The sequence below is a fragment of the Saccostrea echinata genome, unplaced genomic scaffold (genome assembly GCF_033153115.1).
Source record: "Saccostrea echinata isolate AGI-Se365-2 ecotype Australia unplaced genomic scaffold, CSIRO_AGI_Sech_v1 ptg000002l, whole genome shotgun sequence".
NCBI classification, from domain to species: domain Eukaryota; kingdom Metazoa; phylum Mollusca; class Bivalvia; order Ostreida; family Ostreidae; genus Saccostrea; species Saccostrea echinata.
The window spans coordinates 5,264,050-5,285,594 of record NW_026889751.1 but is presented as its reverse complement, the minus strand read 5'-3'; the positions used below and the strand labels follow the sequence as shown (position 1 = coordinate 5,285,594).

Sequence of the window (21,545 nt, the reverse complement as noted above, 5' to 3'; positions counted from 1 at the left end):
GGGTGGCTGATATATACTGTTCATCCTTTTGTTTCTTTCAATTTTACCATTCTTGGACATAACAAGAATAAGAAAAGACAAATTCCATTTCATTATAAATTAATTTATGGCTGGTACACTGTAGTAGTTAAATAAATAAATATATAAACACCCCAAACATTAAAAAAAATAATCTTTTCTCTAACGTCTTTCTACTCAATCACAAGACTGTCCTACGCACAATAAATACACATCTCCACAAAGTCTTTTTCTGTGATGCCAAGGCAGGCATGGTGACACCATCTTAAACAAGAGTAGCACTGGATTTGCTTCTTGTAGTTTGCTGTACAGAATGGAAGGTCGCATGCGAGGCTCCTTTTGTCTAATTTCCCATGAGTGAGAAGCTCCCCACGGACATAAGCTCTGTACTCTGAGACCTCCATCTCCTCTTGAAGATGACGTTGGAAATGATTGCATTTGCTTTGATTAGTTCGATTTTAACATCAGAATGATGTATGTAAGCTAAACACCCCTCAAACTGGACTACTGAATTTGTACACTCTCTAAACACTGTATAGTGATAATACAGAAACCATCAAGGGGAAACAATAGACAGTGGGTATTGTTGACCTCCAATGACACCTCCTTGTGTACACACAATACACAGGTGCTATATCCCTGTTACCTCCTCAATGGAGAGATACTACATTGCTCCTTGAATTTTCTTTTTTCAAATTGTAAATTATACAAAAAAAAATTAAATTAAAGAAAATAAATAAATACCTAATGGGATGGGATAAAAGACAAAGAAATAAATATCTCATAATTGTTTTTCCATCAGACATATCAAGTTATTTTAGTTATTTGATGTAGAATATTTGGGGTTTGATGGTAAAAGACAATTATTTTTAATTTCCTGGTGACAATTTCAGACTTCAATATTTTGGTTATATTATTTTACTCTCACTTCTTTAGGTATATTGCACAGTTATTAAAAAAAAATTAATATAGAGATACCCAACCCTTGAGATCTAACAAATAAATCAAAGTGAGTGTGTGGGAGACGGATGTTAAATACTTTCACTTCCTTTTCCATAGTAGTCTTTAAATGGAGGTTCAATACTTCACTGCCACAATATTTTCAACCCCTTATAAAATGTTGTGGGGTTGAACATTTCACTGCCATAATATCTTGAACCCCCTCTCACCATTCAAAAATTATTTTAGGTCAATAATTTTTAAACACCCTCCTATACACATAATATATGTCTAATAGGGGGTACAACATTTTACAGCCATAAATCCTAGCTTAAACCTCCACCCCAACCTACCAAAAAAAAAAATAATTAAAATTAGGAGGTACGTACAACATTTCAACGCCATAATCTCAGAAACCCCTATGCTTGAAACAGAGAATGTCTGTAATGGGGTTCAAAATATTATGGCCATAATGCTATAATATAATGAACCCGGGGTTCAAAATATTATGACCACAAGGCCATAATATATTGAACCCGGAGTTCAAAATATTATGGCCCTAAGGCTATAATATATTGAACCACGGGTTCAAAATATTATGGCCCTAAGACTATAATATATTGAACCCCGGGTTCAAAATATTATGGCCATAATATTTTGAACCCCGGGATCAATATTTTATAGGGGGGTTCAATATTTCGCAGCGATATTTTGAACCTGGGTTCAAAATATCGCGGGGTTCAATATATTATATGACACCGGTGTAAAGACCGGTATCATTTTCTCACATTTTTATTTTCTCCATAATTGTGTGTCAAATACCCCAAATGGAGTTGAATTTTCAAAAATTGACGGTATCTACTAGCATTGAATAGAGACATTTGAAAAATTTTCCTCGCTTGCTCGAATTTAATAATTATATTATAGGAAAGGTTTCTGGGATAAGTTTTTGCAGCAATCGTGACAAAAGTGACTCGATTCTTTAATAAAGTACAGAAATACTCAAGTTTTATTCATGGTATAAATACCGATAAATCTTCTATTTGCAACTACATTGAAGTTCTGTTTTAAAATATCCTGAAAATACACGAAAAAACATAAATTCACCCTTGGTATTTAATTGATACGTTACTTTCAGAACCTTATTTTCAATGTTCACTCGGTCGCCCTGTTTTGTATACATGTGTTAACATGTTAAATGTATTTGGAGGGTGTCACTGGGAATAAAATTTATTTTCCTATAATATTTCTACTGAAAACAATTCCATGTATTGGGGTTGTTAAGTAAATCATGATTTTTCTAAAATTTATAATGGATGACTGAATATTTCCTGGGATATGGACTTTTTTATTCATTCTATACACCGAAATATACGCATTTGAATAATGAATGGGATGGCTTTGATTTTTTACGAAATGTCTTTGTATTGATGAGTGATTTTTCTAGTAAAACAGCTCATTCGTTATATACTCATTATGAACCAATACAAAGTTCATTGATTGTTAGTAAATATGACGGTTTTTTAACCTAGGGTTTCGTAAACCTCGCAGATAGCAATTTAAGTTATTAAATTTATTGTACTTTTAGAGTATTTCGGTAGTCTATTTAATGATAATGTCATTTTTTTTTTAACCATTTTGAGTGAATTTCAAAGACGGACTGGGGAAAAGAGTTGTTGGTGACGGAATATTGTTTCTCATCATTTGTAGGTCAATGGGGAAATTTTCCAATTTTAGTTAATATAAAATTTCATTCTTATTAAAAATAACCTCTTTTATAATTATTCATAACGTTTTTATTTCTTTGACAGAGGTCAAATGTCTGGAAGATATAAACTCGGCATTCAGGTCGTTTAAACGAACATGCACGTGTTTAAATCCTTGCCAGTAAGAAACAATTTGTTTTCATTTTACCGATTTGTAATAATGAAATACTGTGGAATCATTAGATTTCGTGGTGGCTCAAGTTTCAAGGAATTCGTGGGTATCTCTCATTCACGAATTAATATCCTCCACAAATTAATAAGCTATGGTTACAAAGTCATACTTCCTTTTGTAGGTATAAGAGAATAGACAAAAATTCGTCCCCACGATCCTGTAAAATTTAAGCAATCCACGAAAATTGGCCACTACGAATTTAAATGATTCCACAGTAACCACATGTATTATGGCATCTACTTGCTGACGATTCATTATTTTGTTTTTAAGTGAGCAAATTTATTCCATGAGCAAAAGTATTCGACAATGGCCCTCCATGCCTTACGCAGTAAGTATTCTTGTCAGGCTTCATATTAGGAAAAATATTAATCTATTATGTTTGCACAAATGTCCAACACAGAAACATATTAGGATTTTTTTCTGTCTTTCGCACATTGTACATGTTAAAATGAAATTTAAAGATAGCAAGGACTATAGCGTAGGAAAATACTGTGTCTTGCTTTTCAAATACAGAATAATGATATAAATTAACAGTTGTAAAAAATGAAAAAGGCGAAGATAACGAACAGTGATCGACCTAAAAAAAAACTACAAACAATACAAATATGTGAACAGGGCATAATACACGCCCTCCCCCCACCCCCACCCACCCACCGAAATTCCAAAGGAGGGATTAGGAGCCTAGGAGGAGGAAGCATCCCTATTTGACAGGTCACACCTGCCGTGGGTCCTATATACTGATCAGATAGACAGAATGTTCAGTATTCAAATTTAGTGTAAAAACAAAGGCCTATGAATTAAGTCAGTCAAAATTATTCCAACCACCAATGATAGGTAATAATTACTAACAAGGTCATTATAATGTCCATAGAATTTACGAAATGCTGACTTTAAACGAGGTTTTGGAAATGTCTGTAACATCAACTATATTAGAAGCATGTCTCAGTTAAAGAATTGATCGTACTCGGGGCATGTTCTTGAGTATCAAATAAGTTGGGAAACATAAAAATCATCTGGAGGATAGCGAAATATTACTACATAAATTAGGAAAGTTGGCGATAAAAAAGCTGAAACCATCTCGTTTGTCATACAATTTAGTTTTTAGTTTGCCCTTATGATCTATAGCCAGTAAATCATCCAAATATGAAAGAGATGTGGCAGACTCTGAGGTCTCTTTAATTTCGAGTTCACTGGGATATGTCGAGTCGACATATGAATGGAAGTAACTATAATTGTTAATTGATAAAACGTCGTCGATATTGCTGAATGTCGAGTTGAACAGTAAGTGTTTTCTTCTTCTCTTGCAGAAGTTTTTTAATTAATTCTGCTTCACAGGAATATAAAAAACAGTCGGCTAATAAAGGAGCAATTAGTGCCTATCGAAATTCCAACAGTTTGTTGGAAGACCTGGTCTCCAAAGACTATATAAGAGTTGTCAATGATGAACTCAAGCATCCTTTTAATTTCAACTTCAGAGTACTTGTGTGAAGAATCAGAGTGATTTTTAACACAGTAATTTTTTTTTTGACCGATCACAATTTATAAAACTTTTCGAGCTTCATTTTTATTAAAGAAGCACTTGTCTTTGATATGAAAAAGCTTAGTTTTCAATTTACCGTGAGGAATGGTTATAAAAAGTATAGAAAAGTTTTACTTTTTTGATGTTACTCACTTTTGAAAAATTTTGTGATTTAAAATTTTTCTTGATGTTGTTTGAAGTTTTTGAGAACCCACATTTGATTTACACCACTTCTCGAGTATGCAGTTGCACAGTAGGTCTGAAGTTTCTCCTTTATAGCAGTTAATATTTTTATGAGGAGTAAAAATAGGGGCTAACACTCAAATTCTTGACATTTATGTTATTAGTAATAAGATACTTAAATTGTATAGAATTTCAAAAACTACAATTTTGTTAGGTTTTGTAAGCTTTCACTCTTTAAACATGTTTGGGTAGAAAATTTGGTGATACTGTACTATAATTTTTTTCTTATATAATGATCAACATTTTTTTTCTTTTTGGTATCATTTTAATTTGTAGACTTCAAGACTTCTTCACCATATGAAAAATAAGAAATATAAATATATGCAAAATAATGCAAAAGTTATTTTATATTTTTATGACTACTGACAACTTAATAAATCTATTTCGATGATTGGTTCTTTCTGCTCATTTTGTTTTTCTGCCACTATAATCTTTACATTGATCTAAAAGTAGGTCCCAACTCTTTGGTTATATTTTTTGGTTAAAAATTAAGTTTTTTCCATTTGAATAATTAGAATAATATCTTATGTAATTAAAAAAGCCCCAAAAATACACATTTTGACAGGTTACATTACTGAACAGAAACTCGAGAAGATGTATACCCCTTAAGGCTTTATTTCGTCACACTACAAATGTATCTCAACTAAAAAATATTTGGCTAATGTATCAATTTATCTGCTTAGTATCATGTTAAATATTCATGATTAGTGTCTTTTTTTTAATATATAAAAAAAAGATGATAAATTTTTGAGAAAGTATACCAAATGGAAAATTTCAAATTATTCCAAAATTTTACATTTATCTAGATATTTTCAGAATTTCGTGGATAAACACCTTCCTTTTATCTTTTAAATGTTATATTTTATCTGTTTTGTTCAAAAAGCTAAAAAGATGTTGTACATCACAGGCTTTTTTTTCTTCCTACAACTTCTAGAACATGTATATCCCCTATAAACCAGTCAACAAGGACTTGAAAACTATCAATGAAACATATTTCTCCAGAAAATTGCTGAATGACTTAATTTGTTTGTTTTGATACACAGTATGAGTCTCTATTTCAAGGGGAAAAATCTAAATTTCTATTTTCATGAAATAAGTAATTTTTCAAAATTCTGTATGAACAGTAAATGTAAGTTGTACAATGTGCATGTGTCTAAAACCATTTTAGACATGGAACTGTATTCACACTTCACTGCTACTCATGCAATTTCATTAAATAGGGTTTACAATAATTCTTTTATTGATTCACACTTCACTGCTACTCATGCAATTTCATTAAATAGGGTTTACAATAATTCTTTTATTGATAATTATATATTTCAATGGAGTACCACGATTGATGACGTCACTCGAGTTAGGACCTACCTTATGTCATTCACAATGTACCATGTTCTGATGCAGAGAGAGTAGTAAAATAAATCTGAACCTTTGTATAAGCTCATATAATATTATAATTATAATACCACACATCATATAGTTTGTTGACTATCATTGCATGCTTTTTCAGTCAATATGTGTGCTTGTTTAAAATAAAGTAATAATGGACGTCAAAATGCTCTAAAGGAATGCATGCAGTGTGCCATGTTGATATTTTCTCTACTTACAGACTACTTTAATGCAAACAGTATGTCAAAGTCACCAGGAGAAGTGCGTTATATTGCAGCAAATGGTTAATGCTCCAAGCGATATGATGTACGTATTAAGCAATAATACAAAACGATTGTCGTAATAATTATGTGGTTGGCAAGGCAGTCTTAAGTGTCATCAATTTGAGTCGCAACTTCAACATTTTTAAAAACGTTTTATTGAATAACTGTGGAACAAGCAATGAAATAGTGCATACTGTCCATATGAGTACTGAAGAGTGAAATGAATTCTAATAAGTACCATCTAATTCTTTATTTTCAACATATTGAATAGATCAGGACATATATCATACACATCTACAAATGCACAATACTTAAATACTTATAGTAGTTTACTTTGCTATGATTCACAAGAAATTTATTTTTTCTTGTTACATTTCCTTTTATTTATTTTTTCAGTGGATATTTCGCAAAGATTACCATCTACTATGAAGATCTTAACTTCGAACAGCTAGTAGAATCACCTGCATCTACAGTAAGCATTGTTACAGGTCCTACCAAACAGCCACGTGACTTATGAGCAAAACATCTAGTTGACTTACAATTTAGGTTAACAAACAAAAGCATCGATAAATGACGTCATATTGGTTGTCATTTAAACTCGTCAAAGGCCAGTACAAATTATCGCCATTACCTCGCGGTTATCTAACTTACTGTCGCTCTTTTGTGACGGATTCGAGGAAGCTCTAAATCTTGCAAGATGTTTTGCGCATAACAATGTTTACATTAATGACAATCGAATGATTCGAACAATAGTTATGCGAAAGTACAACTTAACGTATTGCCGAGGGATGAATTCCAAATAACAGGTTGTCTGACAGGAATATTTAGAGTATATTATCAGCTACCAAAATTAACGATTTTCAAAGAGAAATGGTAGAATTTAATTAAAAGAGTCGGCTAAATGAAAAGTATCATCAAAAATGTAACAAAGGAGGACTAGCTTCTCTCAATTTTAGGTAATGTTGTTCAGCGAATGTTCTGCAAGATACTTCACCAGGACTTCTGTCATAAAATCCACAATGATCGATCTCGCATTGTATTCAGTACTTAGCACATTGCCCCCAGCCAACAGACGTTTCCTACTTCCACCGCGAAAGAGTTCCGTTAAGTAATCGCGATATCAAGTATTCAACAAGAAGATGAATTTAATAGACAAGTCACCGGATTTTTTTTAAAAACAGATTTCATATCCTTCCCGCAGCCATAACTGATTATATTTATGACATGTTTTAGAATTATGATTATGGGATATTTAATGTAGTGTTAAACAAAATATGTGATTGAATTTTTTTCAACGATTACAACCTTTTTGGTCTCAAAGAGACTTGAAGCATGATTACGGTGACATTGGACTTCTGAGAAATGATGTTGGTATGCCTTTAGACAATGAGTATATAATGAGATTCTCACGTTTGAAAACAGCCTAATCGGTTGCAGAGTTTAAATTCAATGATGTTTCAACATCTGACCTTTGGATGTGATCGTGAGTCAAGTCAAGTCTATGAAACAGCATTATTTCATGAGTAATAACATTGTTATTAATTCATATTAATTTGAATTTACCTGCACCAACTGCATGGTGTTCAATTAGGGACTACAATTTAGATCTCTTAGCTTAAGCTTCAGCATCTTAACCGCAAAAAATTTCATTGTTTCATAGTAGAGTGTCATCTGTTTCAAACCCTTTACTGGTTCATCTTGTGTTGCTGTTATTATTTAAAGTTAAAAAAAAGAATGGTATTTATGCACTTTCAAAGATGTCTATCGCTTTATTTTTGTGTGTGTGTGTTAGTTAATTAGTAGTTTCATATAACATATAAGAAAGGAGGGACTTTTTGCAGCTTTACTACAACAGTGGCTTTCAATAAACTTTTATATACTTCATCGGTTTGAATATTTTAGTTAAAATGTAAATCTGCCGGAATGTTTGATAAAATTATAAACATAAGTTGCCAATTTTCTGCAACTTTCTTCAGAACTAAAATAAAAATGATTTCAAATATAATGTAATATTACCAGGTACTAAGAAAAATACTTCTTTTCTGCAGTTTGCAGAGTTTGCATCCAACATCGGCGGCGCTATTGGTCTATGGATAGGATTGTCTGTGTTGGCAATGTTTGAAGTTGTCCAGTTGATGATTGAACTTTGTGCTTACGGCTTCTATCTGTTATGTGGCAAAAAGCGGAAAATCAAAGACCAGTTGGTACATGTACAAGGGAAAGAAAACAAAATAGACATTGAGGCAAACATCGAGCAAAATGCACGTCATCCTGTGGGGCTTACTCAACATACTAATAGCTATTAATTGATCGTTACTTAAGCGATGTCTATGCAAGTTTAGATTAAGTTGGTCTTATGGATGAAATCCGAAATAATTATAGGTTATGTACATTATATGCATATAATATGCTTTATTGTAAAGAATATTGATAATGTTTTTATCAGCAGTGGTATAAGATGTCAATAAATTACTGTGCATGACATGTTCCTCATTTCATTTAGAAAACTTTAAGTAAAGTACTTAAAAAGGTCTTATTTGGGATTATTTGATGAGATAATGTGACAAACCTTTAAAAATTCGATATTCTGAATTCCTAAAATTTCAGATGAAAAAAAAAACACTCACACAAACATACACACCCAACACTGGATTTAGTTTACGTATTTAAAGGATTGCACATCAGAAGGGACAAAATTGCCACCTATGTAATTTAATATACATGCACGCCAACATGGTCACTACATGTGTAATGCAAAATGTAACTGACCAATTGCATTAAGAATTTTGCACTGTTTATCCCCTGTGTTTGTCTTTTGCACTGTTTTTGCACTGTGTTTGTCTGATCCCCTATAATGTTATATGTGTAGACGTTGATTTTAATAACAACGAAGACTGGGTTCAATTATATATTGTATATTCCATATGTACAGGTCATGTTATGTGTAGTTCTGTAAATAAAATATTTAACAAATAATTCACAGACAAACAAACATACACAAACATCACACAAAACACTGAATTTTCTGGCTAAGGGAAATAACTCCATTTTCGTCATAACTTTAAGGATCATCATAAAATAATCATTTCAAGCATTATATTATGCAATTCATTATCATAAAATTTACTTTTCACTATAAACATATCCATTCATAGTATTCAAATCAAATTCTATTTACAATACAAATAGACATCACAATATACACAAACTTCACTAAACACAAAGCTTACCAAATATATGGTAAATGAACTTGATCTTCCTGATCCTTAATTTCTCAGTCAGTCATAACTATAATAAATTATCACATAAAGTAAGTCTGACTGATTATTGGCAAAATATATTTAAAACTCATAAAAAAATAATATTTTACATAAATCTCATTCACATAACTTTCACACATCATGCTCATAATTAATAATGTTAAAATGTTAATAAACTGACCTGTTTAGTATATTTAAATTGTCCATATAAAGTCCATAAGGTCTGGTATACAAATTGTCAGTAAATAATTTTGGAGTCAGTAAAAATACACTGCTCACTCTAAGGATCCTTTTTGAATGTCTAAAAAATTACTACAATAGTGAGCTTCTCACCAGAGTAGCCAATCAAATACCTGGGTTCACCCATGCATGAATAGCATGCTTGACTTAATGGGACACACTATGGAAAAGCCTTAGTGTAATAAATATATACAAACGCTCTTACTTATAACTATTTAAAGTATGGAAATACATTATGGACAAAAATTAAAAACAATAAGTCAATGCTGTATTTTTATTAGATAATAACTTTATTAATAAAAACATGCGGTCACATATGTATTTTTCCATCACTTTCGTCATTTTTATGTTTTAATATATGTATTTTATCATACATAAGTGTTGCTTTAATTGATCCTAATTAATCCAATAAATACAGAGCTGAAGTAAAGTATAAGAAAAAGTTTTTTAAACTTTTCAAACGGTCCAATTGCATCAAGAGTATAGACAGTGTAATAGGATAGTTGATTGGGTCGTCCATTTTGTCTATATGTATTTATTGAATTTTGTGCCTATTGTGTCCATTAATGTGAATACAACGGAAGCAAACAATTAAAAAAACCTAACGGGAAATATGCCAAACAACATCCACAGTCAAAAAGCGTCTTCATGAAGTCAAGATTCCTCTCTTAAAGGTTTCTTATAATTGTTACTTTGTAAATGCATTGCTGATATAAGGGAATGTTTTATAATATATATGTAAGAGATATAAAGGAGAAAAACTGAATAAGCATGTAAAGAGTTATTGCTTTTTGCAATCTTTATAAATAAGAAATAATTGATTTTTATAGAATTTTTGAATTCTTCTACTAAACCAATTTTTTTTAAATACAGATGTTGAAAAACATTCTTAAAAAAATATATGCAGAAAATTAAATCTATCATTATGTCAAAAGTTGACAGATGTTTTTCATACAAATTGTTGGGCCATTATTTTCATATTGAATTGTCAATGAATTTGTCCGTTTCACCGATCTCGACAAGGAGCACACGTTAATTGAACATTCGTTTATTGCCTCATAATGACATAGGTTTTTTTATGTTAAACGTATATCAATCGTGTTCATCGTTTTTAATAACCACATGTAAAACAATACAAAATGCATATCGTACAGGTAAAAATTTCTACATGTATATATTTAACATGTTTTAATTTTTTTTCCCTGTTCAACACGCGTAGTCTATTTAAACTGCATTACACGCACACAAAAGTTTTTAGTCACCTTGATTCACGCCATATTTTTACACCTTTTTTACAAACATAAACCAGTTTCATGGATCTGTTATGCAAAAGGATTTCCGACAAACACCAAAGGCTTTCTGAAGTTTATTTCATTCTGAAGTTAAATGTCTTTTTCAATATAAATAATATCTTGCTCTTCCTTTTCGTTCAACTATGGTCCCGCTGGATAAGTCTTTACTGGTGGTATTAATAGACATGTAGTTGAAAATGACGACCTAAAAAGCAATCAGTTTAAAAGGTTCTAAATACAGGAAGCGACGATCTTTTAATTGGCGGCAGAACTTCATTTCTATTAAGAATTCTGTCGATAATTATGAAAGACGTTGGGTGAAATAGGGGAAGACCTGAACACTTTGTCAGAATGATTTGCCATGATTGGAAACTTTGTCAAAACCGATAACATTCCAGTCAACGAAGATGAGTTCGATCTACCCTACCTATACTCGATTCTTAAACTTCATAAAAATCCTTACACACAAAGACACATTGTTGGGTCCAGCAAGTGTTCTACAAAGCCCATATCTTCACTCCTCCCAAAAATACTAACTGATGTACGAGAGAAACTTTAAATGCACTGTACTAGCATATTCTAGAAGTAGTGTTAAATAAATGTGGATTCTCAAAAACTCCAAAGAATTTATTGAAAATCACTTTTTTTTTCAAAAGTTAGTATAACATCAAATGTATGACTTTTCTACCCTTTATATAACCACTCCTCAAGATTAAATAAAAACAAGGCCTTTTGATATCATAGACAGCTGCCTCTTCAATAAAAATGGAACTCGAAAACTTTCATATCTTGTGACTGACATCAACAAAATTACTTTGTTAAATAAAAATCACTCTGATTCCACACTGAAGTTGATATTAAAAAGATGCTGTAGTTCCTCATTGACAACGCCTTGTAGTCTCCGGAGACCAGGTCTTCCAACAAACTGATAGAATAATTGAATTTCGATGAACACCAATTGTGATCCTTTATTACTCGACCTATTTTTATATTCCTTTGAGGCAGAATTTGTTCAAAAACTTTAATACGATAAGAAGACACTTGCTGTGGCCTTCAACTCGATATTCAAATATATCAACGGCGTTTTATCAATTAACAGTAGTTACTTCCATCTGTCGACTCGATATATCCCTGTGAACTCGAAATGAAAGACACCACAGAGTCTGCCACTAAGGAAGTGTATTAGTGCCAAGAAATATTTTTTTTAAAGTTGGTAATTCCAACTTTAAAGTTAGTAAGTCCAACTTTAAAGTTGGCTTTTCCAACTTTCAAAGTGGTATTTCCAACTTTTAAGTTGGAAAAGCCAAGTTAAAAAGTTGGAAATACCAACTTTAAAGTTGGAATTTTCAACTTTAAAGTTGGAAAAGCCAAAATTAAAGTTGGATTTCCAAATTTAAAGTAGGAAAAGCCAACTTTAATGTTGAAATTACCAACATTACGTGGCACTTATACGCTTTCGTATGCCACTTCTGTTTCATATTTGGATTTGGATTCTGACTATAGACGATAAGGGCCAACTAATAACTAAATTGTATGACAAACGAGATGACTTCAACTTTTCCATCGTCAAATTTCCTTATTTTTCCTTATTTGCTATCATCTGCATATGGAGTTTTTGTCTCCCAACTTATTCAAGAGCATGCTCTGTGTACAATCAACTTTTGAAACCTAGGCAGGCTACCGACAGATTAGTTGATGTTACATGGATTTCAACATTTTCGTTTAAAGTCAGCATCTTGTATATTTTATTGTCGTTATAATTGCCTTGTAAGCAAGTAAAACTTATCATTGGGTCGTATCTTGATATATTTCATACCAAATGTAAGGCCTTTATTTTTATACTAAATTTAATTGCGGAATATTCCGTCTACCTGATTAATACATAGAGCTCACGGACAGGTGTGACCGGTCGACAGGGGTTGCTTACTCCTCCTAGAAACCTGATCCCACCGCAAGAATTTCAAGATATATATATATATATATATATATATATATATATATATATATATATATATATATATATATATATATATATATATATATATATATATATATATATATATAAGCATACAAGATACTTTAGATACCAGTAGTCCTAATTCTGCCTCATATATAGCTAATTATCGATTTTATTTTATTTATTTATTTAATTCCCTCTGCAAACAAATCTGGTAAGATAAAAAAAAATTTATTTTGGAGAAAATATTCGAAACACTAAGGTTCGGGCATCTAAACAACCTTTCGATATTATTATTTTTTAAAGCCTTTAGTATGGCACGCCGATTGCTTCAAAATTATTTTCTGCACAACGATCACGATTTTATACACGAGCTTGATGGAAAAATATACACGAGTAAAATAAAAATGCACGTATCGGTAAAAATTGCACATAGTTTGGAAGATTTTAACACAAACATAACGAAAAATACACGAATCCGAAATTTTTTACACGATTAAGGGTTATAAAATGCACAAACGTAAAATCAAAAACTGCACGAGCAGAGGAAACTAAAAATTACACAAACAATTTTACTGCGCATACAGCTGCGCATATCATTATTATGCACATAGAATATTAATTGTGTTCTTGGTTTTCTGTACTCTTTATCTCTTCATGAATGCTGGATGTAATCGAGAGAAAATGGCGTTGACGATAATATGCATGTTTGTTTGCTTCTTTATTTCTTTGCTAAAACTCGATCCGATTTCTAGCTAATGCCAATCTAACGAATGAAATGTTTTCTTGTGAACTGTGTGAAAAAATTTAAAAGTTGTTCGGAGATATTATGTTTTTCTAATATTGACCGAGATCCTAGCCAAAATATGGAGGTATTAAATGATGCCGGACATAAATTGTAACTAGAAAGGAATCGCATGTCTGTGTTATAATGCGGGGAAAAAAGTACCATTCCATATGATTCACTCGACTCCAAACTAAAAGTAATACGCTCTATGGCCTTTTAATATTCCTAACTTATAGATACAACTTTAACGGGAAGTACTTGTATAAAATAAAATTAACACATGCGTAATAAAACGATTAATAAAGTGGATTCTTCATGAAAATGATGGCAGAATTATTGCTGATTATAATCATTAAATTGTAGAATTTATTTTGGTACTTCTCGTTTGTACTATAATTATGAATTCATTTGGGCAATTTTTTTTTTCATTTAGGAATAGGAAATTATTCAGTTGGCTGGATATATTTTTTATTTTCAGAAAGATTAAAAATGGGGATTACCTGACCTTAGATATATACAGTATGTTTTAAAGGTCAAACATAAAAAAATATTTTATTTCTAATTATACATGTATCTTTACTTATAAAATATAAGGATATCAATTTTGGTTGGATATCTGTAGCCTACACTGTTATGAATTCCTTAAATGATATCGCATATTTTCAGTCATAAACTACTCAATAAAAAACAAGACATTCCTAGGGGTAAGCGTTACCCTCATTCGTAATGGCGATTACTTGATAAATGTTTTCACTTTTAATAAAAAGGACCAGATAAAGGGAAAATATATATATTCTATGTACTTTATGTACATGCGGTTTTGTGTTTTGTTACTTAAAATTTGTCCAAATGAAATAACAAAACTCTACTCAAATAATCCTGGCACCGGTAAAACATATCATTAGTGGCGGATCTGGTTCGTGGATTGATTGAGTCGCAACATCTGAATCTATGTATAAATTATTAATTAAAAGTTTCAAATCGTTGGACCATAATGACACATCAGAAATTTTAAAACATAGTGAATTACGTAGAATGTTACAAATAAGAAAATGGGAATGGATTTTATAATAAAAAGAAAGAACATAGCACATGTTTTATCACCCTTGAAAAATGCTAATAAATCATGTTCTTTATGGATCTCGAGGTTTGACAAATATTTTCCAAGATAACAAATTCTCTTTACATTTCGAATTCGTATGCTTTCGAATTCGTATGCATAAAATTTTAATTATTTTCCGAACACTAATTTTTTGTAATAACACTTTTTTACCCAAATCTATAGTCATTATAAAAAGAACATGACTTTATAGCAATATTGTACATGTGTATCAATGGCATCAACCAGGTGTTTTACTTTGAGCATGACAACGAATAAATATAAGAAAACATATGATAAATAGAAACCTCAAGAAATCTTTGTTTTATTACCGTGTGCAAATTTATTATTGTCAAAATCTGCATTGAAAATAAATATGCATGTGTAGCCAAGTCCCAGCTAATAAAGTTCATCTTATATGTCTTCTTGAATTTGGTCTTACAATACCGTTATAGTTCAGTTGAATTGCAATCCAGATTTCGATAGACTATTATATGTACCCTTAAATTCTTAAAAAAATATTTCAGGCACGAAGCATCAGGAGGGGTCCCCACTTTTTTCCAAACATAACCCACTTCTATTGTAAATGTCCACTGAAATGCTGGTTGCCCCCCCCCCTTTGTTGTAGGATAGTTTAAATCAAAGTAATTCGGTATTATAATGTGTTTCGAAAAGAAAATGGAAGGTGGAACCCCCCCCCCCCCCCGAAATAGGATTTTCGAGTTTGGACACTTTACCTTTTTTTTTGCTTGTCAATGTTTTTTTCAGGTAGGTTGTCAAAAAAATTTCTGGCTGCCCCCCCCCCCCTTTTGAAAAACCGATACCACGTGCCTGTACGTTATAATTTTTAAATTTTCTTAACTCCTTTATATGCATTTTAACTATTCAAGATAGACTACCGCCGGTGCATTAAAAACAACATAAATAAAGCTTTAATTCACATAAGTAAAACGACTGTATATTTTTTCTACATTTTCATGGAGTTTTATGAAATCACCACACGTTGCTCAAAAGTTAAGACTACATGTACTACTTTGTTACATACATATATCAAAAAGTGAGATATGCGTTTCAATATTAAAATTTAAGTTGCACAATTATTTACTCGATTTTCTTTACTGTTGACTTCCAAAATGTCTTCGGTCAAATTCCACAACCCAGATGATCGCAACATTGCCTCAAAGTCTTTGTATGAAGTGCTAGTAATCTTTAATCAAAAGGTATTATTGGTGTGTCAAAGAGCTATAAATCGATTAGCGTACAGGTGTTTTTCGTTCCAGAACCATGCAGCAGGGAGAGATCTCTGTATGAAAAGGTCACGCATGCACATCCTTGATTATTACCAAAAGTACACACAGTGGGTGGTGGAGGAGAATAGTGTGATTTGTTGTTAACTCTACTGTATTATATCACATGTTGTTTTTATCTATTTTTATTTAGGCCTATATGTCATTGTTTTAAACTTTCAAAAGAAATTGCTATATAGAGGATTGACATACTTAAAAATCCAACAATTAAACACACAACTGGTAATATGCATCCCCTTTTTTTACGTTATCTATACATGTATTCTGTGTAGAATGTTTTTTTATTCGGGGGTGTTCATATACTACAAGTTGAAGATTGCGTGCCTGTCAATTTATCTACATGTATAATATACGTTGTACATATTCTTGAGAGTCTAGCGGAATTTTAAAAGAATCTTTTTTTAAAAAGAATACTCGTTACTCCTCCTTTTGTATTTATAATATGTTTCAAGCATCCAAGCCACATTGAGCTGTTCTCTAATGAATATTAATGAAATGTGCGCAATGAGGATGATTTGCATATTATGTCGATGTTGTATTCTCACTCGTGCAGTTTTCGTTTTTACGTTTGTGTAATTTCCTCACTACATCGTGTAAATATTTTGTTGATTGTGCAGTTTTTCTATAGTTTGTGTAAATTTTAATAACTTCGTGTATATTTTCCTCACTTTGTGTAAGTTTTTACTTACTCGTGTAATTTTTGTTTAAGGTCGTGCAGAAAATAATTTTGAAGCAATCGGCGTGCCATACTTTAGCGTTATTTTAACACAAATCGATATCATCCGTACATTTATCCAAAAAATTATATTGAAATCTGAAAAGAAAAACAATGTTAGGGATGATGATTCACTAAAGCATTCAAACTTGATAGTAAATATAAATATATAATAGTACAAGTATAACAAATCAAGACTAATTTCTCTAGCTTAGACTGATCAAAAATGTACTGGCCGGACAGAGAGAGAGATATAACCTATCACCCAGGTATGCATTACCTACAGGTCTTAGACTCCTCCCCGCCGAATATACCTGGAGACAATGTGTTGATGCTTTCTTCCCTCCCTACTGTGTTTACAAACCAAAGCAAGCTGTTAATAGTATTCAATGGTAGAGTACATATGATTCTATGTTTTTGATGATTCTATAGCTTTGTTGTTGTTGTTTTTAAGCTCGATTCCTAATTTTTTTAAAGAAATATTCAAAGTGTTTGCACTTAATATACTGAGTTTCATTTTCTACTATGCCTTCTTAGATTAATAAAAAAAAAATACACTAAATATCATAAACAAAAATTCAGTGGTCAAATTAATTAAAATTTATTAAATTATTTATCTCTCAACCTATTCTTTAAAAACAAAAGTTTTTTAAATGAAAATAATGATTTTTTAAGATTTATCATTTAGCTCCGAAAAAAAACTGAAGAATCTCATCAGGGAAAATCTCTCGGAAAAAATTTTGCGGAAAAAACTGCCATGCAAGGACCAGGTTACATACGTGAGTCTAAAAAGGCGGCCTGGACTTTCTTGCTATTGGCCACCATGGGGTGGATGGCCTACCATCTTATTTATCTGATAGCTCATTATCTGGAAAAGCCTGTACAAACCACAATTTCTTTGGGTTTCAATAATCTACACTTTCCCTCAGTGACAGTCTGCAATATTAACGTGATTAGATTTAGCGAACTACAATCTACCTCCAATGCTCTCATGGATTTGATAGCTGCAGGAAATCCAACAGGGGCAAGTTATTTAATAAATGATTACAAGTTCCCTCCCTTCTTTTTTACTCATAATTGAAGTCTATCCAGAACGGATGTTTAATTATCTTCTACGAGGATTGATCCAAAAGTATTGTCGTAACTGCTATAAAATCAAATCTAAAAACAATCGAATGTTATCACCAAAATGTACATACAAATACCCCTATCAACTTTGATTTTTGTCTTAAAATTTCATTTCATTTAGTTTAAAGTATACTTTTTAAATTACTGAGTATTAAGCTTTACACAACTATCATGTTGTAAATTTTGAATTTACTAGGGGGAGGTAAATGCAAAATTTACAACATGATAAGTTATCATGTTGTAAATTTTGCATTTACCTCCCCCTAGTAAATTCAAAATTTACAACATGATACAACTGTAGGTTCTGTCTATCGCTGCAGGGCAAGAACGTTGCCGATGTCGTTATGGCGTCACTTTTCGGCTCTCATTTTCAGTTAATTCAGTTAATCTTTTTAACCTTTCACATGCTTCTTTTCAATAATCTTTGCTGTCATTTAAGAAATAAGGTATCATTTAAAAACATCTATCGGGATATAAATACGGGTTGGTCACGAGATCAAATTCCATAAAGCCCGAAGGGCTTTATGGTAAATTTGATCTCGTACCAACCCGTATTTATATCCCGATAGATGTTTAAAAATGATACCTTATTACTTATATTTACACTTGTGACTTATTTATTTTTGCCTAATTATAATTTTTAACGTGTGAAGTGTTTTATTTTTCAAACTCAACGGCACGTGTTTAATCCATTGATTGCGCGTCGACCTTTTATGACGTCACTGAGAAATTACGTCGAACGTTTATGACGCGAGGAACCCGTGTTTATACGGATATAGATACACATTGCTTTCAATTGCGTTATATAAAGGAAAGCATTTGCAAGTGTAAATATTTTGCTATAAACGTCATGTTGCGAGTTTTGATTATATTATTTGAACTTTGTCAAAATACTAATTTTAAATTCATTCCTTTTGTGCGTGGAGTGGGAGCCTTTCACGCCACTTCCTCTGAAAATCCGACGCTATGCTAGATCTACATTTACGTGAAATAAATGTACAAATGAAATGCTAAATGGAAAGTTAATTATTTTTAAAGTAGCTCAAAACTAGACATTCCAGCACAAGTCCGGAGTGTACATGAATTAAAACGTATATATGTGAGAGATTTGATAGATGTGTGGATGAACTGAAAATGAGTCGCCAGCGTAGCGCAGTGGTTAGAGTGTTCGCTCTAGAGTCGCGGAGTAAGGAGTTGATCCTTACGTCGCGGGTTCGAATCCCACCGTGGGACGTGGAGACCGGTCCTTCGGATAAGACCGTTTAAACCGTGTCGCAGTAGGTGCTAGCACGAAAAAGATCCCTCACTGCTCAATGGCCCTGAGTGCCGAGTATAGGTCAAAATTTGCAGCTCTCCACCGGCAAATGGTGGCGTCTCCATATGAGTAAAAAATTCTCTACAGGGACGTTAAACAATAAACAAACTGAAAATGAGTGCCGAAGAGAAACATCATAACGACGTCGGTACAATCTTCACCATGCGGCGAGAGACAATATAAGACCTAACTCTGTGTTTATTTTAGTATTTCAAAAAATATTCCATATATCTAAATGAAATTGTAAGGCAACAATCAAGATAGATACAGGTATTACTATAAAAAAAATTGTTGATAACTTTCGATTATTGAAGATTTCAAAGGAGCTAGTTGCGATATTTGCTGATATTTATGGAAGCCGGTAGGTGCCAGGTAGAAAAAATATTTTATCTGGCGGCCGCCACATAATTTCTGGCGGCCGCTAAATAACTTTCTGGCGGCCGCCAGATCTTTTTATCTAGCGGCCGCCAGAAAATTATTTGGCGGCCGCCAGTTATTTATGTGGCGGCCGCCAGATAAAATATTTTTTCTACCTGGCACCAACCGACTTCCGTAGATATTTAATATCCCACAAACATCCCAAATTATGCAATTAAACGAATAAGAATGTCACAGAGGGAAACAATTTATAAATACAAAGCAATATTTTCAAAATCTTATTTTGTCAGTATGTGATTTAATATCTCTAATAAAGAATATACGTAAACTTCTTCAAAATGCTGAATGTTTGCATTTCATCTTAGAGCATAGAATGACTGGAGAACTCTTTGACTAAGAAAGATTTAAGGAATTTACCAGAAGTAATGATAATTTTTTTAACTGGTTCTTTTGTTGTAGCCTGGTGGTCCCCCTGGTCCTGGTGGTCCGTCTGGTCCCGGTGGTCCCCCTGGTAGTGGACAACCACCTCCTGGTCGAAAAAAAGGTGTTTAAATTTGTCAGATACCTGTTCGTTATCTTTACCTTTTTCATACCCTATACATTGTTGATTTACTCGCACAAAAAGAGAGTTGATACTTGATGAAATCTTGCTAAGAAATTGAATTTTTTTTTATATTTTAGAGGAATTCCGATACTTTGGAGCTACATGAATTTGGCGTCAACTTTACGAAATTATATCTTGAATTAGACAGGCATTCACCAAAAAAATCTTGGTAAAAAGTATACATATTTGTGTTGGTGGGTGGCTTCCAGAATTTAATCGAAATTTTTAAAAAGATGGAGTTTGTTTAATATTAATGGTATACAATATTTATGCATTAATTAAGTAATAACTAATAAGCCCTTGTTTGGTTGTTCTTCGGTGTTTTACTTGGTATTTTGTTTGCTGGATTCGGTGCTTGTTTGTTCATTCGGTTGGATAATTTATTAATAAATTGGTTACATTTTTGTTTGCTTGCTTGTTTTCCTTAGCTTCCATATTACATGTATTATAATTATCACAGTGTTTTATTGTTGTTATTTCTTGTTTATTTGGTTGTTGTAGATCTACAAGAGTACGGTCCGGACACCAGATTAAATTGATATCATGGTCATGGATTGTTCCTTCAATGAACATAAATGTTACTCTCGGTAAGCATCGTCATCGGAAATCCACAGTTGATTACGGGAAATTCACGGTTGATTACGCTTCGCTCCTCTCTTCAGGATGTGTATAGAAGAACAAAGCATAACCAACTGTGGGTTTCCATAGGGAAGCATGTAACGTAGAATATTTTGACTGTCAAATTACGGAACTGTTCATGAGATAAGCGTTGCTATTTTCCTTTCAGTGATTTTACATTAGTTAATACAGCAGAGTACGGAAACTGTTTTACGCTACATTCAGAAAAATTTATTTCCAAAGAAGCCGTACCGAGATCAGGTAATTCTATTCATTTCATTGTGGCACAACTGGGAGTCTATAGATTTTATCTATTTTATCAAGCTTGAGTGTCTTAAGATTTCAATTTTTTAACGGAGTTCTGGAATTTCTGCAAGTTTCCAGAATTCTTTTTTAAAAAGCAATAAGATACTGAATTAAAGATGTGATGCACTACTGTGCATAGCAAATTAATGATGAGTTTTATTTTCATCAATGCAATACTGGTTGACGTCCAATTTTCAGACTTTTTTTTTTGTTTTTTTTTTTTGTTTTTTTTT

General features: G+C 32.2%; 1 protein-coding gene across 1 annotated transcript in view; it reads left to right on the top strand.

Moving 5' to 3' along the window:
* The window catches only part of LOC133203763 (acid-sensing ion channel 4-A-like), a 36,878-nt gene extending 16,384 nt beyond the window's left edge, over positions 1-20,494 (top strand). Inside the window, exons 8-10 of the mRNA XM_061339549.1 lie at positions 8,355-8,510; positions 20,244-20,328; positions 20,466-20,494. Of these exons, the coding sequence (XP_061195533.1) occupies positions 8,355-8,510; positions 20,244-20,328; positions 20,466-20,494 (270 nt within the window). The remainder of the gene's footprint in view (positions 1-8,354; positions 8,511-20,243; positions 20,329-20,465) is intronic.
* Positions 20,495-21,545: the final 1,051 nt, after the last annotated feature.